At 36.2% G+C, this 24874-nt stretch overlaps 1 protein-coding gene across 3 annotated transcripts in view; it reads right to left on the minus strand.

Annotated features, from left to right (window-relative positions):
- Nucleotides 1–1852: 1852 nt before the first annotated feature.
- Nucleotides 1853–24874, minus strand: part of SEMA3C (semaphorin 3C) — a 191716-nt gene continuing 168694 nt past the window's right edge. For all 3 annotated transcript variants that reach the window (XM_072653207.1, XM_072653208.1, XM_072653209.1), the window contains exons 15-18: nt 21733–21890; nt 11915–11982; nt 10887–11017; nt 1853–4675 (exon numbers count right to left, since the gene is read on the minus strand). In XM_072653207.1, coding sequence (XP_072509308.1) covers nt 4256–4675; nt 10887–11017; nt 11915–11982; nt 21733–21890 — 777 coding nt within the window. In that variant the 3' untranslated portion in view covers nt 1853–4255. The remainder of the gene's footprint in view (nt 4676–10886; nt 11018–11914; nt 11983–21732; nt 21891–24874) is intronic.

Here is a 24874-nt window from a genome sequence, read left to right on the forward strand (position 1 = left end):
AGGAAAGGTCCACTCATGTTGCATGGTGATTTTTTCTTAAAGGATTGGATTTCTCCATCTTTTCACCTGTTTTGTCCAGACTGTCTTGTCCTTTGATGTTTACTCATATTTGGGAGTCATTCTCTTTTTCTGAGTCTTTTTCCTTATCATAGGAGGGTGTTAGTTGTTTTGTGTTTTTGTTGATTTTAAGTCATTATTCCAGTCTCCTGAACTGGGACCTTGTGCTAGGGCCAGTCTCTGTAAACTTTTGAGGGAAATGTTGAGGCCTTTGAGAGTCATGCTTTGTATTCTTTGGGCTCCTAACATTTCTTTCCCTGGATATTGAAGACTGATGTAAGATCTTAGATGCTTAATTCAGGGACCTGCAAATTTTCAATGAAATTTCTCCCCCTCTTTCAAAAACTGTGTTGAAAATTTCAGAGTAGAAAGAAAAGTTCTTGGAAATAAGATCTATAACTTAACCTATACCCCAGCACTGCTTCCCACCCCCTAATCACTTCTCCATTAAAAAATGTACAAAATCTGACTAGATGTGGTTTCATAGTGTAGTTTGGTTCATAAACTAGAATGTAGTAAAATTGAACATATTTATGAAAACACTTAAATATATAAGTGTGAAAAAACCTTTTATTTTAGGCTAGATTTTTAGACTGTTACAATCCCTTCAAATATTTTACAAAATCATAGTAATTTTTTAGTCCCACTCTCTAAGTCATACTTGGATACTTCATTGCTGTAGAGGAACTTTCATGCTCAGGATGATCCTAGGTAGTTAGAAAGTCTGTGAGAATAAGAGTTAGGGTACAAAATCAACATAAATATTCAGTTGATTATTTTTCTGTGTGTTGACTTCTACCACAGTTGCTTGTGAAGTCATCTCATAAAGCATAAAAAGGAGATGCAGTCTGTATTGGTAAAGAGCACATGCATGGAACTGCAGGTCTTGAAAGAATTTCTCATTCAGTTTCATGCAACTGTCAACGTTAAATACATGCAAAGAAATAAATAAAAGAATTCCGTAGATGTAGACATTTTTCTGTAGATGTTGAAATGTTTGTATAAAACACTAACAATGGAACAGGATAATATGTTGGACCATGGCCTACATAAAGCACTTTGAAGCAAAAATTTGAACATACTAAGTCCCATACTACTTAAGAAAAACTTATTTATCACTTTCACTGAATTTCTGGAGAACAGAGGGTCAGATGTTGAAGTAACAGGAATCAACTTGTTCATCTCTTTACCATAGTAAATAATAATAATTAATAGTAATTAGTATTTATATAGTGGTTATGGTTTGAAAAATATAGATTTTCTTATTTTTGCCTCACAATAGCCTTGTGAAGTCAGCATGCCAATCAGCAATACTATTTAGGATAGAATTTGAATGTAGATCAACTTGAAATCTAGCTATATATCTACATCACACTGCCTCTAGAAAGCCCTGTTATGATACATACATCTAGAAATAGTTATTCCATTAGCCAGCTTAGGAATAAGGACCTGTCATTTCTCAGATAAGGAAATTCCTATCAAGATAGATTTCTTAGAAATTACAATCTTAGCTGCTTAGAGCATTGAGAAGTTATGTGACTTGCCCAGGATTATGTAGACAGAAGTGAGCCTCGAATCCATGTTTTCTTGCCTTCAAGACTGCCTTGCTATGCATTAGGCTACTGGTAACCAGATCCAAGCCCCAAATACCTCTCCCTATATTTGAGTTACCCTGATAGAACAAGCTAAGATGCTAAAATCACTCAACAGAGACGTTATTTTAAAACCAGTTACTTTCTGCCACACAAATAGAAGATTCACAACATCCTAAAGGGAAAAACTAAAGGAACATCTGTGATTTGAACACACTTTATTTAACCAGGCAAATATTTTAGTTATTCAATTAAATATTACCATACTAGCTACACTTGTTTGTTATTGAAATATAGTTAACATTCACTGTAATAACAGTTTCATCATGCTAAAACCTATACACACACCTGCACTTTGAAAAATGTTTTTTAGGACACTTTATCTACAGTACCAATGATCGTGAAGGACATATTATTACATCAACAAACTGTACAAATGACACATAAAAATAAAGGGAGCCACCAACATACAATTTACATTAAAGAGATTCTTTGGGGAAGGGGATACATAATCTTTACATTTGGCAGAGTTAATAAGATTTCCTTAAAAAAAGTAATAAAATTATATACATTTTAATAATGTCCCAAAGAGAAAGTATTAAATAGCACAAATAACATTACAAAACTAAACATCCATATTGCCTACCAGGTTATGTCGGTGTGATGTGAGTGAAATGGTATACATTACTCTGAACATTTACCACAAAGCAATTGTATTTTTATTTCTGTACAAAACTTGAACATTCCATGGAAGTTTTTATTTTCTATAGACACTGATGCACATTTCTTCTACTCTTACAGAGGAGAAAATAATAGTTCAACATTTAAATCTTAAACAGTCAAAATATCTAGAGTTGAAGCAGCTTTGGAGATTATTTTAGAACAACATTATTAATTCAGTCTTTAAAAAACTAATTTCATATTCTAATGACTAATAGTCTGTGTTCCATTAGTACCTGCTATTTTTTCAGGCCCAACTGAGACCACTCTATTAATATATCATAATTTATGACTATTTAAATAATAAAGCATATTCTTGCATCCTGATCAATGATCAGATTCATTTTGGAAATGACTGCGATCTTTGAACAGTTGCAACTTGGCAGTGCTTAGATTGGGCCATTGGACCTTCATTCTCTATTGACTGTCACTCATTAATAGGTTTAGTGTCCTAGACATGAGATGAGGTCTGGGTCTATGGTAAGGCCATTATTTCCATTTGAAAAAAATGGAAGGTGGGGGAACAAAGGAAAAACTCAAAAGCTTTCAATAAATGTTTATAGAGATGAAAATTTCATTTTAGTCTTTTCTCCCTAATTGCTATTCTGAATGGAACCTTTAACATTAGGCTATTCCAAAAAGTGCTTCTAACATAAATCTGGAAGTTTAAGAATTTTTTTTCAACATTGTATAGCTACTGGATAGCTATTTCTAAAACCAGTGTATCTAATGTACTAACATGAGCTCAGACCTTTAGAAATAATTAGATTAACTATAAATGGTACCATGGATAAAGATTGAACTTTTAAAATGCATAAAAGTGTTAAAAATCAGTTCTTATTAAGGATGAAGACCCTTTTACTTATATTTCCACAAAATTGTTTGGTATAGAAGTATTTCATTTTTAAAAAAATTTCTCCTCAAAATGCATCATTTGGCACCTTAAAAATTACTTTTAAAATCAACTTTGCCATTCAGAGCAGTATTGGCCAATCACAACGAATAATATTAAGAGGAGATGTGCAACATTATCCTCTCTGAGGAAAATGTCTGTTGTCTGGGAGAAACAAAAGAACATCTCACAAATCAGGCTAGTCTAGTTGGGAAGAAGGATGCCACCTTCACCTCCCCTGTCCTGTTTTACCTCTTTACAGTTCCTTTGGACAGCTCCCGTCACAGAGTTTTATGATGTTGAAGATACTTTGGTGCAAGCACATATGTCATATGGAATAAATGTTCAATGATTCACATAAGCAATCTTAACATTCAATTTTTGGAACCTTTTTTTAAAATAATCAATGTTTCACTTAAAGTACATAAATATTTTTTATTTATGTACTATTCATTTATTCATGCAACTTTCAATGTATCTTTTATCAACTTAAAAAAATCTACTATGCAATATATTTGTCAGTTTCTTTGCTCTATATACTTAGTGACTTTTCAGTATAAGTGAAAGCTGTAAACCTGGTGTCTGTTTAAATGTATAAAACCATAAAGCAGTTGGCAAATTATAATCATCCTGCGGGGAAAAAAAGTCAAAACATTGTGTCCCTGAACTGAAAGGTATCATGGTTATAGTTCTGTAGGTAGCAACATTGGTTTTGGAAGGGAAGGTATATAAAGACATAAATTAGACTCTAGGTTAAGTTAAAAAAAAAATTATATGCACCATGAGGACCGTGACATGCCTAGTGCTAGTCAGAATTTTACAAAGAAAATGCATGCTTAAGTTCATTTACAATGCATTTTTCATGTTGGGTTAAAAGCTTTTCTCAGGTATGCCGATAAACTCTGCTCAAAGCATGCTCTGGGAAGACAAATAGGAACCAACATACTGGGAGCAGAAAGAAATGAAAATCAGTTGTACCAAGAAGGGGAAAAAATTATGATCCGGGTAACTGATTCCTCCTGTTTCTACTTTTGCGGCTATTAATGAGAGCCTTTAATTTGCCATAGTCCCCTCTCATCTTTTGTGATTCATCTACCTGTGGGGAGGCACTCTGCTGTCGGGTGTCTTTGCAGTACTGATTAATCATCTGCATTTCTGAGTGGCTGAATGCCCCCACAAAGTCTTTTGGGTGGAATTGCAATGCACGCACAGAGCTGGCCCAGGTCCAGGGAGACCACTTGTCAGTTACAAAGGCTACCATCTCTGAATCCAAAACCTTAAAGTTTATCTTGGCTATCGTCTGCTTGAAACTGTTTTCTGTTGCGATGCAGTGGTAGAGTCCTTGGTCAGAATCTTGGACGGCACGAATTAGGAGTCCTTGTTCAGTGGCAATGATTCTTTCATTAAGTTTGACCTAGAAACCAACACGTTACAGAAAGTTTTCAAAGACTGAGGTATAGTCCATTCAGCAGACAGGGTTTGTTTGCTGACTTTTTATTCCTTGGTTGAATAATGCTAATCTATGGAAATTTCATATACCAAAGAACCAAAATCATCATTGCCTGTTATCTTTTTCTTGTTCATTAGCCTAATGCACAAGGATATGAGTCCTTTAATAGGACAGTTAACATATTATGGGTCAGCAATTTTGAAACTGCTATTTGTAACATGAGAAGGGCCACTAAATAAAGTGTGGATAAAATAGAACAACTCCAACAACTCTACTGCAGAAATGATTAAAACACTTTTTGGGTAAATCAGTATTTTGAGGGGTAGAAATAATAAACAGCACTGATTTTCTGTGGCACCAGAATCAGATGTATTATACCTAATTTCAGTTCAGTTCAAAGAGTTCTAACCTTTTCTTTTGCCCATTTTTAAAAAGATAGATTTTAATAAAAGTGACACATTACTAGACTGTTCTATTTTTTCACAGTAAAATCAAATAGACATATTGAAAAGGCTGCACACAGAAACAATAATAAACTATATTTCACTCAAAAAATATGACAATAATCCAGGGAATGAGAAAGATTTGCCAATATGGGAGAAAATTTTGAAACTTATTCTAGTTATACCTAAAAATAAAATAATTAAGTATAAATTGAAATTTAATTTTCTGAAAATCATTATGTGTGTGTGTGTGGGGGGGGGTACTTTCACTATGAAAGGCAAAATTCTAAACACATTAAATTAATCATTAACAAATTATATATAAATAAATGTTATCAATTTATCATCTATCTATAGATATAATGATCTATCTATCTATATATCTAATCTCTGGAAATGGATGTGGACATGTGAACATGCTCCTCTATGGCATTTGACCAGACCCATGACTTCAAGTGGTACAGAGCACAAGTCTTGAAATGTTTTTGATTGTCAATCTCCTATCCTTACTAAAAATGTTTTAAACATGTACCCCCCAATATGCATACATTTACTTATTTATAACCCCCATGAACTAATAATTATGTACATTATAAAAATACAAAATAAAAAAGAATGACTTGTAGACAAAATGATGTTTGACCCTAAGAGTGGGACATAGAGCTCCAGGAGTTTCTACTGCATTGCTATGATCAGACATGTACTTAAGAAAGTTAATTTTATTAGCAATTTGGAGACTAGATTGGAAAAGGGAGAGACTTGAGGCAAGGAGACCAAGAAGAAAGTTTAAGAACTATTCCTGGCCAAGGGTGATATGAATCTGAATTGAACTAAGGTGATACAGTAACCATCTAAGTAGAGAAAAGAAGAAAGATAGGAGACATTGTGAATGTAGAAACTATAATTTGGAAATTGATTATATATGTAGAAGGAGTGAGAGTAAAGAGTCAAAGATTAACTGAGGTTTGAATTGGAAAGCTTGGTGTTGCCCCAAACAGAAGAAAAGTTAAAAAGTAAGGTAGAATTAGGCAGAAGGATGATTTAATTAGCTCTGCAATGCAGTTACAACCCATCCATACCTGTTCACCTTGTGAGACTCACTCTGTTGCATTCAAAATGAAAAGAGCACATGGGAAAGGAAGAGACTTTCTGATTACTGCCCTGAGCATAGAGCCTATCCTTCTACAGCCACCAGGTGGTATGGGGGACGGGGAGGGGGGGAATTTTCACAATGTTTAACTATGTCATTGCTACTATGGGTATCCAAGTACAGCTTAAGTTATAACTAATCCAAGGGTCTTCACTTGGATCAGAAGTAGGATAATGGGAGATTATATATTATAGAGAGTGGGCAGAGTGAAGGGTGTACTGAGAGATAAGATTAGGTTACTATTATGTCGGGCTAGCCCCACTGTTACAGTGGGATATCTTCCAAATTCCCATCCTCTGACTGGTTGATAACACTTTCTTTGGGGTCAGGCCACTGATCACTGGGAGTCAAGTTACAACAACCCCTAAGGAGGTCCTGGACCTCAGTTTTGAGGATGTTGATATAGGGAACTCCCTGTGAGGAAAAGCTACCAATAGAAATCGGCAATTATCCAGCAATTTATAGATTTAAGAGTGACCTGGGTGTAATAGTGAGCATCCCAACATACGCAGGAGGGCCTCTTACCACAGGTTCTTAGATCTGCATTCTTAAAAGGAAAGGCAACTTTTGAGGGGTTAGCAATCACTTTAATCAAGCACATGTATCATTCCTTTAACCAAGCACATATATCATTCGTCTAGTTTAGGGGAGTCAGCACTCTGAACTTCAAAGAAAATAGAGAAATTAAAGATCAACAGACATGGCTTCCTCTGCCTGACCATAATTCAACTGTTTGACCATAGTTACTAGAAAGTGAAGCATGATATCTGGGTTCTCAAAGGAGGGGGCTCCTTTAGTAGCTTGCCAGAGTCCTTGTCTGGCCAAACAAACACTTCCAGTCAGTAAGCCCCCAAATAAACCCACACCTCAGTGTCTTTATACACTTTTTAGAGCTAGAAGGCATCATATCCCTTGAGAATCAGTGCCTTATTAAAAACCTTGGACCTTCCTACAGATCTTCCCAGGCACAAAACTGGGTGGGAAAAATCGTCCTTAATCATATTCAAATAGAGGCATTGTACTTCTTGGTTATACTAAAACAAAAACAGCAAAAGATCTTATTTTACTTGCCATTACCCTGAGAGGACACTTGCAAAAAGTCATGTGGCCATTATGTATCAGAGGCAGAGCTTGAAGCTACATCTTTTTGACTCCTAGGCTCTCTCACATTTGAAATGTAAAGGTGACTTTAGCCTTACTTTGTGATTCTTAATATTCATTTATAGAATAAGTGAATGAGTTCTCACATGGCTGGATTACTCAGGGATTTCTGCTAAGTTTCTACCATGGCCCAGGAAATACACTATTGGGAAAACCTCATTCCCATGTGAGATTTCATAAGCTAGGTGTTCCACCTCATCACGATCTGATTCCCTTGTGATTGGAAGGCAGAGTTATGAACTCCAAAGCCTCCATTTGAGGAGGGAATTCAACTCCTATGTGTCATTTCTAACCTGGCTTCTCTACCATGTCTTTGCCTCAGGTAACTTCCTTCAATCCCACTGTTCCACACCTCAATCTTCACCTTCCTTCCCCATTAGACTGTAAGATCACTGAAGGTGAGGACTGTCTGTTTTTATTTGTATCTCTACTTACACAGCACCAGGCACATAGTAGGTATCATATCTCCTTGAGGACAGAGACTCTTCTTATCATTTCTATTTTCATTTTTTGTCTTAGTATTTCTAGAGTGCATGTAGTGTTGTGCACATAGCAGGCTAGCAAATGCTTATAAATAAATGCTATTGAATGAATAAAAATCATTGCTTTCAGATAGAGTACCGATTGTGGCCAGTAGTGTCTTAGAATTACTCTCTCTGGAAGCATCTCCATTGAGGGTAAGAGGATACTTTTCTGAAGGAATGCACAAGAAACAAATAGGCAATTAAAAGAAAAAGGTAAGACTGATAAGAGTAAGGGTTAGAAGTAGATGGAAATAAGAGTGGGATGTTTGGTGAAAGTAAATTTTATTTGAGAAGTCAATAAGGAGCTCCTCCCAACTTAAATGACCTTGTGATATAATAAGAAGTAAGAGAAAGGAAGTTTTTAGAGTGTGGTCTTGAAATGAACTGAGAGAGAACATTGATTGATGTAACTGGCTCTGAGACAGACATAGTTCTCAAAATATTTCAGATAAGGACTTTTTTTTTGGCTAATGGGTATAGGGAAGGAGAGAGAATGAGTAACCTTCCCTCTACTTAACTCCCCCAACACACACCCCAGTGGTTTACAACCTTATGTCTCTGGGGGCTTGCTCTGGGTCATGGTATAGTTAAGGTAAAATACATGGGTAAGGGAAAGACTGTAAAGAATCTGAAGTAGGTGAATGTGAAATTAATGAGAGACTGGAGTTCAAGAAACATTTAAATCCTCTTTTAGTGGGTCTGAAAAGCACTAGGAAGCACAGTAATAAAAGATACATTCTTTCAAGTAAAATACAGTTTAACATTGATTTAGAAGTTTATATGTTTAAAACATCACACAATAGAAATTAGTTGTTCCTCCAAAGAGGATGTGAAGAACTGACGGGTAGTAGCTCAGGGTGAAGACAGCAGAACATTTTCAAACTTACTACACTGAGATGAAAGGCAAATAATATTCTCTTCAAAGTATAAAGCAAATGATTTTAACTATAATCCTTTAAAGGGAATCCCTATAGGCTTTACATTTAAAGTAGTAGGGGCCTCTAGGTGTAGAATATTGCTTACATGGTCAGATGATGTATGGATATTTATATGGGTCTTACGTAGTTTCCTTTGTTATGTTGGATGGCTCTTGGTGGGGATTATTGGGATCTGACTGTGGTATTAAAAAGCATAGGAAAAAAGGCAACAATTAAGTGATTTTAAAAAATTAATTCAGTGTGGAGAGGAAAACAATAGAGCCTCACTAAATGAAATAAGCAAAATATTAAGGCACTATATGCTTCTATATCATATTTCTAAAGCAGAGAAATCAAGAACATTAGGGCACAGATTAAATTTATGAAACATCCTCTTTGGAATTTTAATTCAGATGTCTTCAGTAAGTCATCAGTCCAGAACATTTATAAAACGTTAATCATAAATCATAGAAAATTCTCTGCTAAGTATCTATTTACTGTTGTATACACACTGTTGTTACTAAAGAAGAAAGAATGTATTTTTTTTTACTGAGTCTCTGACTTTGTGTAATCATGTTTATCTGAAGCAACCTTTCTCCCTTACTCAGAAATTCTTCAAATATTATGGCCAGTAAGCTACCGAATTGTCTAAGTTATGTGGAGCAGGGGCACATTAGTGTGCTCAAAGTCTGGGCTTGATGGGCTGCAAATTGTATGGAACTTGCAACCACATGTGAATGTAGGAGTCCCTGAAATCTCCCATACTGTGCCACAATTCCTCAAAGCAAAGGGCACTTCTGTGCAATGAACAAAACTAAATAAATCCATAAAAATTTGGGAACCACTGAGTAAGGCAGTTTGTGATAGGGGGAGGTAAGGACTGTCTATCAAGTTGCAAATACAAACTCCAAGAAAATTCAAAAATAGGTAAAACAAAACTGGGGAAGGTGCAGAAAGATTCTTGGACACAATGTGTGCTAATGTTCCATACTTGCCATGCAGACAATCAAAAGAAAACAGAAAGAACAACTTTCTCCTATTAAACCACTTAATTGGAGACATTTTTAATTGGAGACTCAATTGCAGTTATTCCTAATTAACTTAAAAGGTGACAAAAAAAACCCAAAAACCATGACAAATTCAATAACTAAAATCTTCCCCCAGGCTCCGTGAGACTTTTTTAGACATTTTTACAAGTAATAAATACATTTCAAACTACACAAAGGATTAGTTATTATTATTTTTTCCATTTTTTTTCAGGACAACCTGATGCCAGTGTTTTAGAATTCATTATTTACATTATAATACTCACTGCCTCTTTTTTTTTTTTTCACCATTTTTCCTTTACATCACTGGTTTCTGAAACAGCTTTTTCTGAGCTTCACCATAAAATCAAATTTCCTTTGTAAGACATGAGGGTTTTTTCTTCCTTTTATGGGAGTGAATGAAGGCAGTGTTTCCATAAGCCAGTCTTTGTAACCTGAATTTCTCTAATCTATGGACAGGGTGACAATGGAGACTGAGACTATGACAGTTGCAAAATGTTGTTGTTTTGCCACAAAATGTCATAGTTCACACTAATTTCTTGCTGATAAATTTAAACTTTAAAAAATGATCAAGTCCCCTTTACCTTCCCCACCATATTAAAGTGTTCTGGCATAAGAATTTAGCCTCTGTACTTGCACATATCCTGTTTTTTTTTTCATATACAGCCTCACATCAATGCTATACTCTGATGGACAAAGCTCTTATTCCAATAACTTCATGAAGGAGGGGAGCTGTCAGAGAGATTATCTAATTAATCTATCAGCTTTTAGGGCATCTGATTTTAAAGAACTTGGCACCTGTCATGCTGAAGGTATAAAAGGATGTTCATATGCTGTACTTAGCTGGTTTGATTTGAGGGCATGCTTGACCCACTGAGTGATTTAAGGCCCTTTCACTAGCATTGATTGATTGCTACTGAACTGCATCACTCACCTCTTTCCTTCTGTCTTTGTCTTTCTGTAACAGCCATTTGATAGATGCCTGTGGAGACTTGGGAGTGCACTCAAGGAAAGTGGTGTTATTTTTTACTCCATACTGAATAATCTCAGCTGCATTTCTATATGCTGTGAAGCAAAAGATTGAAGGCATTTAGAACCTCTTTTTTTTTTCCTGTGCCCTACATTTTAAAAGGCAAATTTATTCTTAAAATTAAGATCCATTACAGAATCCCTTCTTTCATAAAAGTAGCTGATGAAGTAACACATGGAAGGCCATTAGCATTGTTACCTTTTTTTGTCTTTGGTTACAATGGGGAAATGACCTACAGAATGTTATTTTGGGAAGATTCTAGCAACGTACCATATTCAGTATTCTGGCAAGATTTTCATTAATTAATTTCTTTTCCAAGTGTCATATTGGGTGCAATAGTCTTGCAATAGTCATTTATTTTTAAACTGCAATTTTGATGTGTGAATATTCAAATGAATGCTCTGAATTCTACTATGGTTTCCATCATGTTAGCGACATGACCAGATCACAAAAACATTAGGTATTTTAAAAAATCAAGATGCTACATTACAAAGGTTGTTTTAAAATTCCAGTAGAGAGAAAAATGGCATTCAGGCTAAAAGACAAAGAAATTGACTTGCTCAGCTATTATGTTAGTCCAAATTCATTCAATAAAAAACAAGCTGAATTATAGTGGTAGAAAGAAATAAAAAGAAAAACTTTATTAAATAACAGGTCAAATTCCAAGAAGAATAAAAACCACGGGGGGGGGGGGAATAATATCTATAGTCCTATATTAACATAAATTAACTGAAGAATAGTAATGTTATGATACTATTACACATTTATATTTCCTAATAAAGTACTTGAAATGATACTTTAAAAGACTCTTGCTTGAGAATCACTTATTTGCATTATATGACATGCTATCATAAAGCCATATAATAATAGCTGCTAGTCAAAGTTAAGTTATCTTCTCTTTACACAAAATGAATGTTTTTCAGTTAACATACCTTTTAGATTGAAGCCTCTGCACTGAGTCATTGGATTCCCATGTCTCACATCTTGTCTGCGACTCCGCCTGAGGGTTCAGAAGTAGTTAAAAGAATGGTTAATACTAACATTGCCCATAGTCTTTAATTTTATTTCAAGTAGTACCACTGTCATTTGGTTACATAGCACTGTGTGAAATAAGGGAAAGAACCATGTAGTTGAAGTAAGATTATCTGACTAATTTGGCTACATATCAGCTGTATGAAGGGAGGAGAAACTTAAATTTTCTGAACTTCATTTTTCTTAACTGAGAAATGGAGGCAGCGTGGTCAGGGCAATCATATGACATAATGTGCATGAGGGCATTTTGTAAAGCATCAGGTAAATGCATGCTGTAATTATTGCTAACAATTTTTAAAATGGAAGTAACGTTCTATAAACCATAAGCTGAAAGGGACCTTAAGAGATCCCATATTAACTGCTTTTTTACTAAAAGGACCAAATCTAATCTATCCCATTAAACTGAAAATATGTCTTATATCCACTATAATAATAATTAAATTAAAGCAATAACAATAATTTTACAAAAATGAAAACAGCTAAAATTTATAAAGTACTTATTATGTGCCAGGCAATAGAATTCAATCGTACAAACATTTTTTAAGGATGTATTATGTGTAAGGAAATGTGGTAAGGGGAAGATCTTATACTTAAAAACAGAGATACCTAAACCTTCTATAATCTACTTAATATTTTTTAACAAGTAGTACTCAGTCTTCCTTATGTATTGCCTAAAATGTTATATTTCAGTTTCAACAAATGTCTCTTTATTTTGCTCCTAGAGTTAATGAAACTGACATATCTTCTTAAGTAATAACATGTATAAATTCTACGTATGGGCACTGAACCTTCTATGCTCAATCCCTACCAGGCAGTAGACATAACAGAGTAGGGCATTTAGGAGAAAATAACCAGTTGTGAAACTGACATATAAGATAGCGGACAGGGATCATTTCATTTTTGTCTTTGTATCTCCAAGGCCTAGCATAGTGCTTGGCATACAGTAGACTCTTACTAAATGCTTGTTTATTGATGCTTATTTTATTATCAGTTTCTCAAACTGATTCATCCAAAATTGTCAAGTACCATGAATTCAAAAGACATATGTATCTTCCTCCATTCTAAATCTTAACGTGAGAAATAATTCAATATAACACGGTCATCTAATTTCTAAATTTGGGTTGTAAAGCAATCAAATTCCTGAATAAATTTCTATAAGCTAGATATTGAAATTGTATTTAAATACAAAGACAAATATTAAGTGATAGAACAAACTGGGGATTAGCTTATAGCTATTTTCAAAGTAATTTAATTTGCCTATTGCCCCCAGTATTTGCATGACATGAGTTTGTCTTGCTCTGATTACCAGAGGGCTAAGCTCAATAAGTACCTCTGGTTTTTAAATTAATTTACTCAACGAGATCTGTGATTTCATTGGTTGAGCATTCTCTTCAATGATACAAATTACAACCCATTCATGCCTGCCCATCTTAGGCTACTTTTGGCCAGGTTCTATCATAAGATTACCTAAGGGCCTAAGGGTTTTGGTTTTTTTTCTGACATATCAAGTGTCGGGAGACAAATTGGGCTATGCCTGCCTTTTATCCCTTGTCCTCACTATGTGCTCTGCCCATCATTTTTATTCAGAAATTTCTCTGCTAGTATCTTTAATTCCTGCTTTGTGAACGAATAAATGAAAAGGCGTTCATTATGCACTTACTATGTACTAGTCACTATGCTAAGAAATTTGTTACATGATGCAATGCACATCAAACTCACCATGTGCCTCTGAAATTCATTTTCAATTCTTTGGAGATTATCATGGTTCCTTGTGTCACAGCCATATAAAACACTGGTAGGATACTGATATGGACCTTTGCTTCTGGGAGAAGTTTGTGGTCCTTAAAAAAGGATCTTTGTAATTTCCTGAAGGCAATCCAGCCTATTTTCCTCTTCCTCTCAGTTCTGGACCCTACTCATTGTCCATTAGCTTTAGTTATCCATTTCATGCTTTGCCCGATGGTTATGATCAGTGGATTGTTAAACATGGTTATTTCTTTTTTCCATTTTTAAAAGATTCAAATAATTTTGATGTAGAGTTGGGAGACACATATTAGAGCTCTTGAGGCAGCGTTTTACTCTACTGCATAAGCATAGTAGTAAAGTATATTCTCTAGATGTTTTAGTCAAAGATCCCTCTTCTCTCCTACTCAAGTCACTCAGGCAACTTCCTTCACTATGTCTCCTCCTTCACCTCCATCCTTCATGAAGATAGGACCCTTCTTCCTGTAAAGGGCAACCTTTCTACATGGACCCTAGACCCCCTCCCTCCCCTTCTCCAGCAGATTGTGATCTTCTATCAACTGCAATTTCTCTTTAATTTTTCCATTAGCACTCTCTGATGGTTATTTCTCTGCTGCCTACAAGATCCTGTTGTTCTTAGCCTTAAAAATACTCTCACTTGAGCTTACCTTTCCTCTGAACTACCACTTTTTACCTCTCGTCTAATACAAAGTTTAGAAATCTGTTTCCACGAGCTGGGGAACCTGTGGCCCCAAGGCCACATGTGGCCCTGTAGGTCCTCGGGGGTGGTCCTTTGACTGAATCCAAACTTCACAAAACAAATCCTACTAGCCGTTCTCCTTCTTCTTCTCTCATTTGCTTCTAAAAACACTATATTCTGGCTTCCAAATTCATATTTGATGGAAACTGCTCTCTAAGCAATTACATAATATATATTAATGGTCAAATTTCAGTCCTCATTTTCTTAACCTCTGCAGTTTTTGAAACTGTTGATGTCCTTATGTTGAATACTTCTGATACTGCTCACTTGATTTTCTTCTGATTTTTTGTCTCAGTTTCTGGGTCTTCCTCCTGGTAACACACTAACCATGAGTGTCCCTTCTGCTCCTTTCTTTTTTCCTGATGTTCTCATCAACCCATGTGTATTCAATTTTCATTTCTATGCTGACTCTTTCCCTGCCTTCTAACTGTAACCTCCCTTTTAAAATCCAGTCGCATATCACCAACAGCCTTTTGGACATCTTGAGCTGGGTGTCATGTAGGCATTTTAAACTCAGCATGTTCAAAGGAAAAATCTTCTTTTTTCTTATTACAGTTGAGGCAGCCACCATTTTTCCTGACACCTAAGCTCACAAAACTTCAGTATAACTCTTTACTTCTCTCTCACTCACTATCCATATACATTCTCTTGTCAAATTTGTCATTTCAACTTTCACATCATCTTGTAGGTCCCCTCTCTTCACTCACACAGCCAACACCTTGGTGCAGGCCCTCACTGCCTCATGCTTTTTCTCTTGAAATATCTTTTTAATTGGTTTCTCTCTCATGTTTCACCCTATTCTATCCTTCCCTTAGCTGACAAAGTAATCTTCCAGAAACTCAGATCTGATCATGTCCCCTCACTATTCAATAAAATCTGGTGCTCCCTATAGGCACTGGGCATTGATGTAATTCTCAGACAATTAGATTAGTGAGCAGTAGTCTGGGTATTTTATACACATAGATTTTTTCTTAGAATAAAGAGGCAGGAGGAAAATGTTTATCCACTGAGTAGACATTAGTAGAAATATTATATATATATATATATATGTACATATGAAACAGTTCTGTATTTCTGTATTTCCTCCATTTCCTCTCCACCCTGTGAGGTAGGCAGTGCCAGTATTATTTTTATTATTATTATTAATTTTATGGATGGAGAAATTGAAACTGATCAATTATAACCACGGTTTAGTTATGTTGTGTCCAACTCTTTATGATCCTGTTTGGAGTTTTCTTGGCAAAGATGCTGGAGTGGTTTGTCATTTCCTTCTCCAGCTCATTTTATAGAGGAGGAAACAGAGACAAACAAGGTTAAGTGACTTGCCCAGGGTCACACCGCTAGTAAGTGCCTGAAGCCAGATTTGAACTCACAAACTTGTCTTCCTGACCCTGGGCCTGGCAGTCTATCCATTGTGTCACCTGGATGTTACCAAATGGCTATCATGATGCCAATCACAGATAAGAACTTGAGGATCAGAACAATAAAGTGCTTTTCTATTTTAAAAGAGCTAGTAAATATTTACGTGGAGATCTGAAATAAGTCTCTCTGACTTAACCAGTTGTTGCTCAGTCATGCCTGACTCTTCATGAGCCCATTTTGGGGTTTTCTTGGAAAATATATTGGAGTGATCCGCCATTTCTTTCTCCAGTTCATTTTATAGATGAGGAAACTGAGGCAAACATGGTTAAGTGACTTGCCTGGGTTGTACAACTAGTAAGTGTACGAGGCCAGATTTGAACTCACAGAAAGGAGTCTTCCTGACTGCAGGCTCAGCACTCTACTGCCTGTACCACCAAGCTGCCCCTGGTGTAGTCAGTAGGACTGTGATCACACAGTAAACATCAGAGCCTATATTTAAATCATAGTCTTCTGAATTCAGGTCTAATCTTTCTTCCATTGTACAGTGTTGCTTTTAACAGAAAAGCAATAGAACTGGCACTGATAGAAACTCTTTACAGGCAGGGCCTGTTTCACTTGCATCTCTGCATTACCAGTACCTAGCACAATGCTGAACTCATAAGTTGAGTAACTACTTATCAACTGAGGTCAATCTTTGGTATTAACAGAAAAAAGAAATCAATGTACTACTAGATAGAAGAGTTCAGAGCTTTATTCATTAGAAGTCCATTCTTTTGACAAAGAAACTAATGATGAATTTCTACCTTGGAACTCTATTTCGAGACCTTCACCCTTGCCACACTTCTCTATTTGCTTGAGACAGAAAAAAAATTAAAAAAAAAAAGTCATTTCTTTTTCACCAGGACTTTGTTCCCGATTTTCTTTTCTAGGTGCAATGGCTAGAGCACTGGCCCTGGAATGAGGAAGACCTGAGTTCAAATCTGACCCTGGAAAAGTCACTTAACTATTTGCCTCAGTTTCCTCACATGAAAGTTGAGATAACAATGGCATCTATCTCTCGGGTTTATTGTGAGGAACAAATCAGATACAATTTAAGTGCTTGGTACAGTGCCTGCACCTAGTAAGCACAATATAAATGTTAGCTATCTTCACCATCAAATCATTATTATTATCATTATAATGATATGAATGATATTGATATTTTTTAATTATGTATAATCAGCTCTCCCTAAGTAAATGATCTATGGGCCTATCCCCACTGAATTACAGAGAAGCTAAGTCACCATGCGGGAAATTAAAAATAATATTAATAGTTTCTTCAGGTTTTTAACTCTTCAAGACAATATCTCTTTTAGAGAACACTCAGGCCCTAGCAAAGATGGAATCAGTGTGAATTTAATGATCATTTGTTTGCATCACAGTTTCTGCCAATGATGTTAAAATAAAGACACTGCATTGTTTCTAACTGAGCACTCGTTACCTTTTTTGCTTCATCCTAATGAGGCCAACTTGAATCTCAAGTGGAGGTCATATCAGGAGAGTGTAGCTCTTATCAGAAGAGCACAGGTAATTTAATTGACTTTTTTTAACATACCAAGATGGATGTGATTAGAATAAACTTTATGTTGGAGAAAAACATGGAATCTATGGATAAGTCTGTGACTTAGGAAAGAAAAGTAAAGATAAGGGAAAGGCCATCTGGGCAAACAAAAGCAAATTCACATTCCAAGATAAATTTCTAAACCCACAAAAGAAAATCTCAAACATGAAAAGACAGTCTGCATGTAACATAAAACTTTACTTCAAAAATAAACCCTGAGTTTGGAAAATAAACCACTTGCTGTTCACAGCAAAAGCCTTAAAGCAAAGGGGGATTGGGAGGGAGAGGAAGGAAGGAAGATCATATATACAAGCACTCATCACTCATCTAGGGGATGAGGACAATAATTAAATCTGTAAACGTGAAAAGATTAGCCTTTGGCTCCCACGACAGAGATCATTTCATGCCTAGAAAGTATTTTTGTTGTATCTTAAGCAGTATTGATTCCAGGTAACAGATTAAAGATTTATATTGAAGATATTTGAGATTCTTCAGCCTTCAGCTGGTCAAGTGCACAAATATTAGTGCAGTGGTAGTTTAAATACCAATACTGCCCTATTTAGATCTGAAGAAGCAGATGGTTGGTATTTTACTATTCAGCTTTGGGTGAAAATACTAACAAGTACTCCCGAATTATTTGATTTAAAAGTGGATGCACCATGTGTTCTTTGTTTCCAATAACTCAACTTGGGCCACCAAAGATGAACACTAGGCCATTCTAATAAAGAGTTTCTCTCCTATGGGGAACATAGATCTCCCACCTAGTTACCCAATCTGTTTTATCTTTGCATACCAATGCAGGAGATGATAAACCTCTTATAGATAGGAAAATTAGTCTGTCTCTGACAAGAGAAGACATTTTAAGTCAGAGTTCCCTCATGGGCATGAGATCATCTAACCAGATGACCTCATCTAACCCTAAGCTGCTCAAGAAAAAAGGTTTCCTTCAGCAAACATTCATCATATGAAAATAGTTTATGTGTGGGTGCTTTCACTTGTCCTGTTTGAGTCTTTCCTGCGTTCCTGAAACTTCGCTGATCTTAGTTTGTTTGCCTAGTCCCTCTCTGCTCTTATAACATGTGCATGATTGTTTGTACTCGTGATGACATCGGTATTTCTGACCCTGGAATCCACCTAGCACTGTTCCAAGTGGGTGGGAGCCAGACAGCAAAGAGCTAGGGAGGCAGTAGAGACCTCAGCAGCATGTTTGTGGATAAATGCAAAGGAGAACCTGACAATATATTTGGAAGAGAGAATGATCAACAGGAAAAATTCTTAGAGGTAGCAGCAAGAAATAGAGTTAAAGATTCAGGTAGAAGTATTAACTTTGCTAAGGAGTCTGAACCTCAACTTTTGGGAAAGGATGAAGATACTAAAGAATTTTAAGAAGTGGAAATGGAATATTGAGAGGGATCTGACCATGCTGATGTCCATGAAATAGCAGGCTAGATGCTCTGCTATGCGTGTGTGTGAGGGATTAGAGTTGGGGATTGAGGAAAGATTGTTGAAACAGTAAAGGCTTAGATAAAGATTAAATGTGCTGAATATAGGGGGTGCTTGGCATTAGGAAAGTGGCATTTAGGGTTATGCTGTACATGTTTCATGTTTTAAATTAGGATTTCATAATTTTCTCTTATACTTAGTACTCAACAGTCTGAGAGATGCAAATAAACCAAGACAGTAATTATTACAGCTGAGGATTAAAAGGGCAGCTGGAAGTTCTAGTGAGGAAGCTATTGAATTTCTGCTATAGAAGGAGGTTAGGCTCTAAGTAATCTGAGGGGAAAAAAAACCCATAACCATAACAATACCTTGAGAATATACTTGAATTTCATTCAATTTAGTAAATATTTATAAAATGTCTCCTTATTTTGAGACTGCTGTTAGACACTGTATGAGATACTAAGCGTTAAATCAAGGCCCTGATGAAATTTGTCATGCAGAGTGGGGCTGGAGAGGGTAATATTTAAGACTCATAAATATATGATTATACAAGAAAAGAAAGAAGAGAGAAAGTTACGTGTGAGGCCTGAAGGGAAAAGATCATTATCACTTTGAATGAGTTTAGTAAGAATACCTAGAAGCTATGGCAAAAGAATGACTAGACATATTTAACAGTATCAAAGAATATTAGAAGTTGAAAGAGACCTTCTAGGCCAATTCATATAATACCAAGAAGTTCTTCCACCATACAGTCTGATGAAAGATTTTCTATCCTCTGCTTAAAGACCCCTCGATAATCAATATAACTCATATTTAACTTTAAATAGCTCAAACTATGTCACTCCCAAATCACGTCAAGCTTAAATACACCCTACTACAACTTCTTCCAAAGTTTCTAGCTCTGCTTTCTGGAGCCAAGCAGAACAGACTAAGCCACAAGATGTGGTCATTTGTTTGGTATTTGGGAACGTAGTTTATCCAGGCTTGGTGAACTGAATTCGTCAAGAGCAACTAACCATTTCTCTACTTGTCTTTTTTTTTTTCTCTTCCCAAAACAAATAGTAAAGTCAAGAAGCAAAAAATAGTAGAAATTGAGGAATGGTGTTGGGAAGATATTCCAGATGTAGGGCACAACATGAGAAAAGTCAAGGAGAAAGAGAAATAGGAGGAGCAAGAGAGTAGTTCAACTTGCTGGAACATAGAATACATGGAGAGGAATATTATCAGAAAACAGGAACAAAATAGCATGATACCTGCTTGTATAAGTCCTCAAATCAGTCGAGAGAGAAATTTGAACTTTACAATTGGGCCCTTCTAACAATAACAACAACAAACACTCTCTAAACATTGCAACATAGCTATTCACCAATACATACCGTCATATTTTTAAAAAGAAAAGAACCTGACCAACCCCCAAAAAAATCTCCCACAAAATCAAAAGACAGTCTTGCCTTTAACAGAATTGCATATATACATAAGATTATTAAGGCTATCAAATTGTGGATGCATGTTTTGTGGATCACGGCTGCTATCTTTAGAAAATTTGTCAAGGACACATAATAGCCATGTGCTTCATGTCTCAGATCTCATGTACCTGGCAGTCACATTTCCTGCTGGCACATTTCAAATCATGAGTGTTGCTCATTCCACTTAGAACTTGCGTAGAGGGTAATCTCCAAGTTGCATCTGAGCTCTGCCAACCGACTAATCTCCCTCCATTACTGCCATCATTCCATCTCTCCTGCCCCATCCTGTGTTAGAATTTTCATTTTTGTTATCTTGTTCTTTCCCCCTCAACCCTCCCCAGTATAACTTCATGTGTACTTTTCTGCACCTAAACTCCGTTACTTGATGGCCCCTAACTACACCTTGTATTTTCTTGTCACCATGCTTTAGCTTATGCTCTTTTTGGAACACTATTATGTGTACTCATCCTTCAGAATCAAATCTAAAAGCTGACTTCCTGAGAAAGGCTTCACTGATTCATCCAATCATGAGACCACAGAATTTGCAGTTGACAGGGACCTAGAAGTTACAAAGTTTAATCTCATTTTTTACAGATAAGAAAATTGAGACCAAATGAGATACAATCCTGGACTATTCCATTAAAACAGATATTAGCTTTCCCTAAAAAGCAACAAAAATATCTTTGCTCCTTCATTGGCCTCCGTTTCTCTTGATGAAGCTTCCTGGCATTTAAAGAAATAAAAAAGTCCCACTCAGGTGGAGCTGGGGCTGCTCTGACTTGGTCACCTGAGCCTTCATACTTTACCTTGCTGACCATATATATTTCCATATGGAGACAAGTAGGGTTTGTGTCAAGAGAACCTCAGTGCCTATAACCTTGTTGTATATGTTTTCCCTTAGGGCAAAGCAAACCCCCTTTCATTAACTGTTCAGTGACTTGCAAGTAAGTGCCTTGTTTTGTCCCCATAACCGACCTGAACTAACCGGGTGCTGGCATTAGTTCCACTTCTAACACAAAGAGAGAACACAAAGGAGGAGATCCAAGACCTTACAGTTACTAAGTAGTAGAGCCAAGATTTGAACTCAGGTCTTGCAATTCTAAATCCAATACACTTTCCATTACACCACTTAACCTTGCTCATTGCTTTTGATCACATATGTTTATAACAAATGTACTTGTTTACTGCATTGATTTACAGCAATATGTTCATGTACCATATTTTTCTCATTGATGGGAAGCTCCACGAGGACAGAGGCCATATCAAAGCCAAATTTTTTATCTCCCTCAATATCTAGAATAAGATGTGTGAACTATGCATTGTATTGAAGCAAAAAGAACTCACCTCTTCCCTGTGGGATAGAATCTGGAGCAAGAACTACCATCCCAGGCACAGTAAGGATCTCTTGCCAGGCAGCAGTCAGCACAAGCTGTTCCGTAGATGTGGCAGCGATGTAGAGACACTTGGGAAACCCCTTCGTTGGAGCTTACATATAACTGTTGCTATTGAAGGAAAGATGATTCATTTTCGATGAGGGACGTAAAGGAAGACTTTGAGTAGAAATATTTTATACTCTATGCCCATAAACCTTTGTATTCATTTGGGAACTAAAAACCATCAGGCATCCTACCAAAGGGTATATAGCCAACATAAACAGAGTTTTCCTAGGTTAATATTACTTGAACATTGCTGCTTTCCTTTTAAAAACTGCTCGAAGTTCCACATAGAACACTACTGTTTTCTAGATGTTAGATTTCATCATTCTCTACTTCAGGTGAGAGCTAAAATATTGAAGTTTTAATACTGAGTAACTTCTTGGAACACTATTCTGTACCATAACACAAACTAACTTTCTTCCTCCTGCTTTAAATTTAGCAATATGTCACCTGAAACTGAAGAAATGGGGAGGGAAGGACTGGGAATATTTTTTTTTATTATAAGGAGGTATTTAGTATAAGGAAATATAAGTATTAGTTTAAGTATTTAGTATATGGAAGAAAAAGAAATGGTTATCATATTTTAATAGGTAAACTGTTCACAGAAAACATTTTAAAATTTTAAAGATGAACAAAAATTGATTTTAGATATATTAAAGTTTAACCATTTCTTTCCTCCTTTCCTCCCCACCCCAGAGTTGTCTATCCACTGAGCCACCCAGCCACTTTCTAGGCAAACAGAAGTTAAATGATTTGCCAATGATCACACAGTCTGAGGCTGGATTAATAAAATTTCTATACATCGAACATTCCACTGCTCAAAACAGCCTTGCAAAGAACTCCTCCCAAGTCAACACAGTCTCAGGGACAGCAAAAACATATCATGGCTCTTAACTTTCTTATGAAATGACAGAATATATTAAAATACTTTAATGAAAAGTAAGTGCATCTTGATTTGCTTGCTATGCTAAATTGTCATTTTTCCACCTTTGTTTATTTGCTGTGCATCTAGTCTGCCCCTGGACTTGCAGCATAAGGGATCCTGTGGAATGCCTTTAGCACTTTGTAAATCCTGGCTAAGACTCATTGGGGTGTTTATTGGAGGGGTGAGAGAGGGGAGGCAAGAAACAACTACCACTACAGGTAGGATGGAAAATGAACTAGAGCAAATTAGATAATTGTCTATCTTGACAGCTTCAATTAAATCGATCATTTCAATCAAATCTTGATCTTCAATTAAATTTTCAAATTTTAATAGTTTCAATTAAACATTCTGCTTGCCTTCCTATTCATGCACTTTGGTGAAGCTAGACACTAGAAATCGTAATATTTTAGAATATGAAATAGCAATTGATCACAATTTTATAATACCTTGAGGGAGGTGTTGTTTTTAGCATCTCTGTATCCCCTATAAATAACATCTTTGTTTCCTTGCAAATGTATACAAAACGAATGTGCCCCACAGCCATATATCATTTTTATATTTTTTTCTAGACCTTTCTCCTTCTACCAAGCTGGGCTGAACAAGAAGTTTCCCATTCACTTCAAAAGAACGATCTGCCTTTGGATTAGTTCCCTGGGGCACAGAAGATGACTAATGACTTCTCATTACTTGGGGAAAATGTTTCTCATGCACCACACAAACATTTTTACAGATGAGACCTTTACTTCTGTGTATGCCAGTGATTTTTCTTCATAAAAGTTAGTCAAGTGGAAAGAGTACAAGGCACACTGTGGAATTTTTCTTCATCTGCTTGGCCCCACTAAAATTGTGTAATCACAGTTGCATTAAACAGATGAAGCCCTAATGTTACCCTTCAAGAATACAGCTCATGTCATTGAGGGGAAAAGGAAACACAAAAAACAAAGAGTAATATTAACACAACTTCTCTCACTGTTAGTCACTGAGGTTTTTAAGTCTAATAACACCCCCTTCTCTCTTCAGACCCAAATTGTGCCTTTAAGAGGCTAAAGGGAATATACCCTTCAAAGCTCACAGGTCAGGTAACAATCTGCTGGCTTCTCTTGCTTCCTAATATGTTCCGCTGGACCAGTCCTTTTAACTCCTAAGCCTTAGCTTTAAGTAGGAAAGAAGAGGAAACAGCTTTTAAAGTTATAATACAAGATGTTTTGTGACTAGGAACTCTCTCCTTAAGTGGATCGTGGTGTGTCAATCCAGAAAGAACCCTGGACATCCCCCCGATCCCGTCAGAACACTGAGACCTGAGAAGTCTGTGGAGTTTCCTAGGACTCCAGGCAAATCATCACCCATTTGAGCCTCAGTTTATTTAGGTGTAAAATAGGATAATACTTGAACTACCTATTTCACAGGAGTGTCAAGAAATAACTTGGCCTAGCATTTTGTGACCAAGGAAACAGCAGATTGAAGTTAAGCAATTATTAACAAAACTAGTATAAAATGTCAGATGTATAAATGTATCATGGTGGTGCTGTACACCAGCATGTGATAGGGAAGGAGAAGGGGCATGTCCCCCAAGTGACTAGGTCTGTATTTAGAAATTGAAAGCTGGTAACTGCTAATTTTATTGGCAATTTGCTAAAGTTCTTTAACCAAAAATTGCAGAGAAGCTATGTTGTTACTTAGTCATTTTTCAGTCATGTCTGATGAAAATTTTTTGGGACCCCTCTAGGGTTTTCTTGGCAAAGATACTGAAGTCATTTACCATTTCCTTCTCTAGCTCATTTTACAGATGAGGAAACTGAGACAAGGAAGGTTGAGTGACTTGCCCAGGGTCACACAGTTATTAGTATTTGAGGCTGTATTTGAACTCAGGAAGATGAGTTCTATCTACTACACCACCGATTTGCCCCAAGAGAAGGTATATTATTGTTAAATAACTAAATAATAACTATTGTTAAAGGCAATTTTGTACCTGGAAGCTCCTCAACTCAAGTGCTTATTTCAAGGTGGAAAAGGTTTTGACCTGAAACATTCATATTTGGTCTAAAATAAGATTTGGTTTGAATCATGAAGATAAATAAGAACTTTTCCTTTTCCAAATGACATGGAACATGGCTGTATTTCTTAG

The sequence above is a fragment of the Notamacropus eugenii genome, chromosome 3, assembly GCF_028372415.1.
Source record: "Notamacropus eugenii isolate mMacEug1 chromosome 3, mMacEug1.pri_v2, whole genome shotgun sequence".
NCBI classification, from domain to species: Eukaryota; Metazoa; Chordata; class Mammalia; order Diprotodontia; family Macropodidae; genus Notamacropus; species Notamacropus eugenii.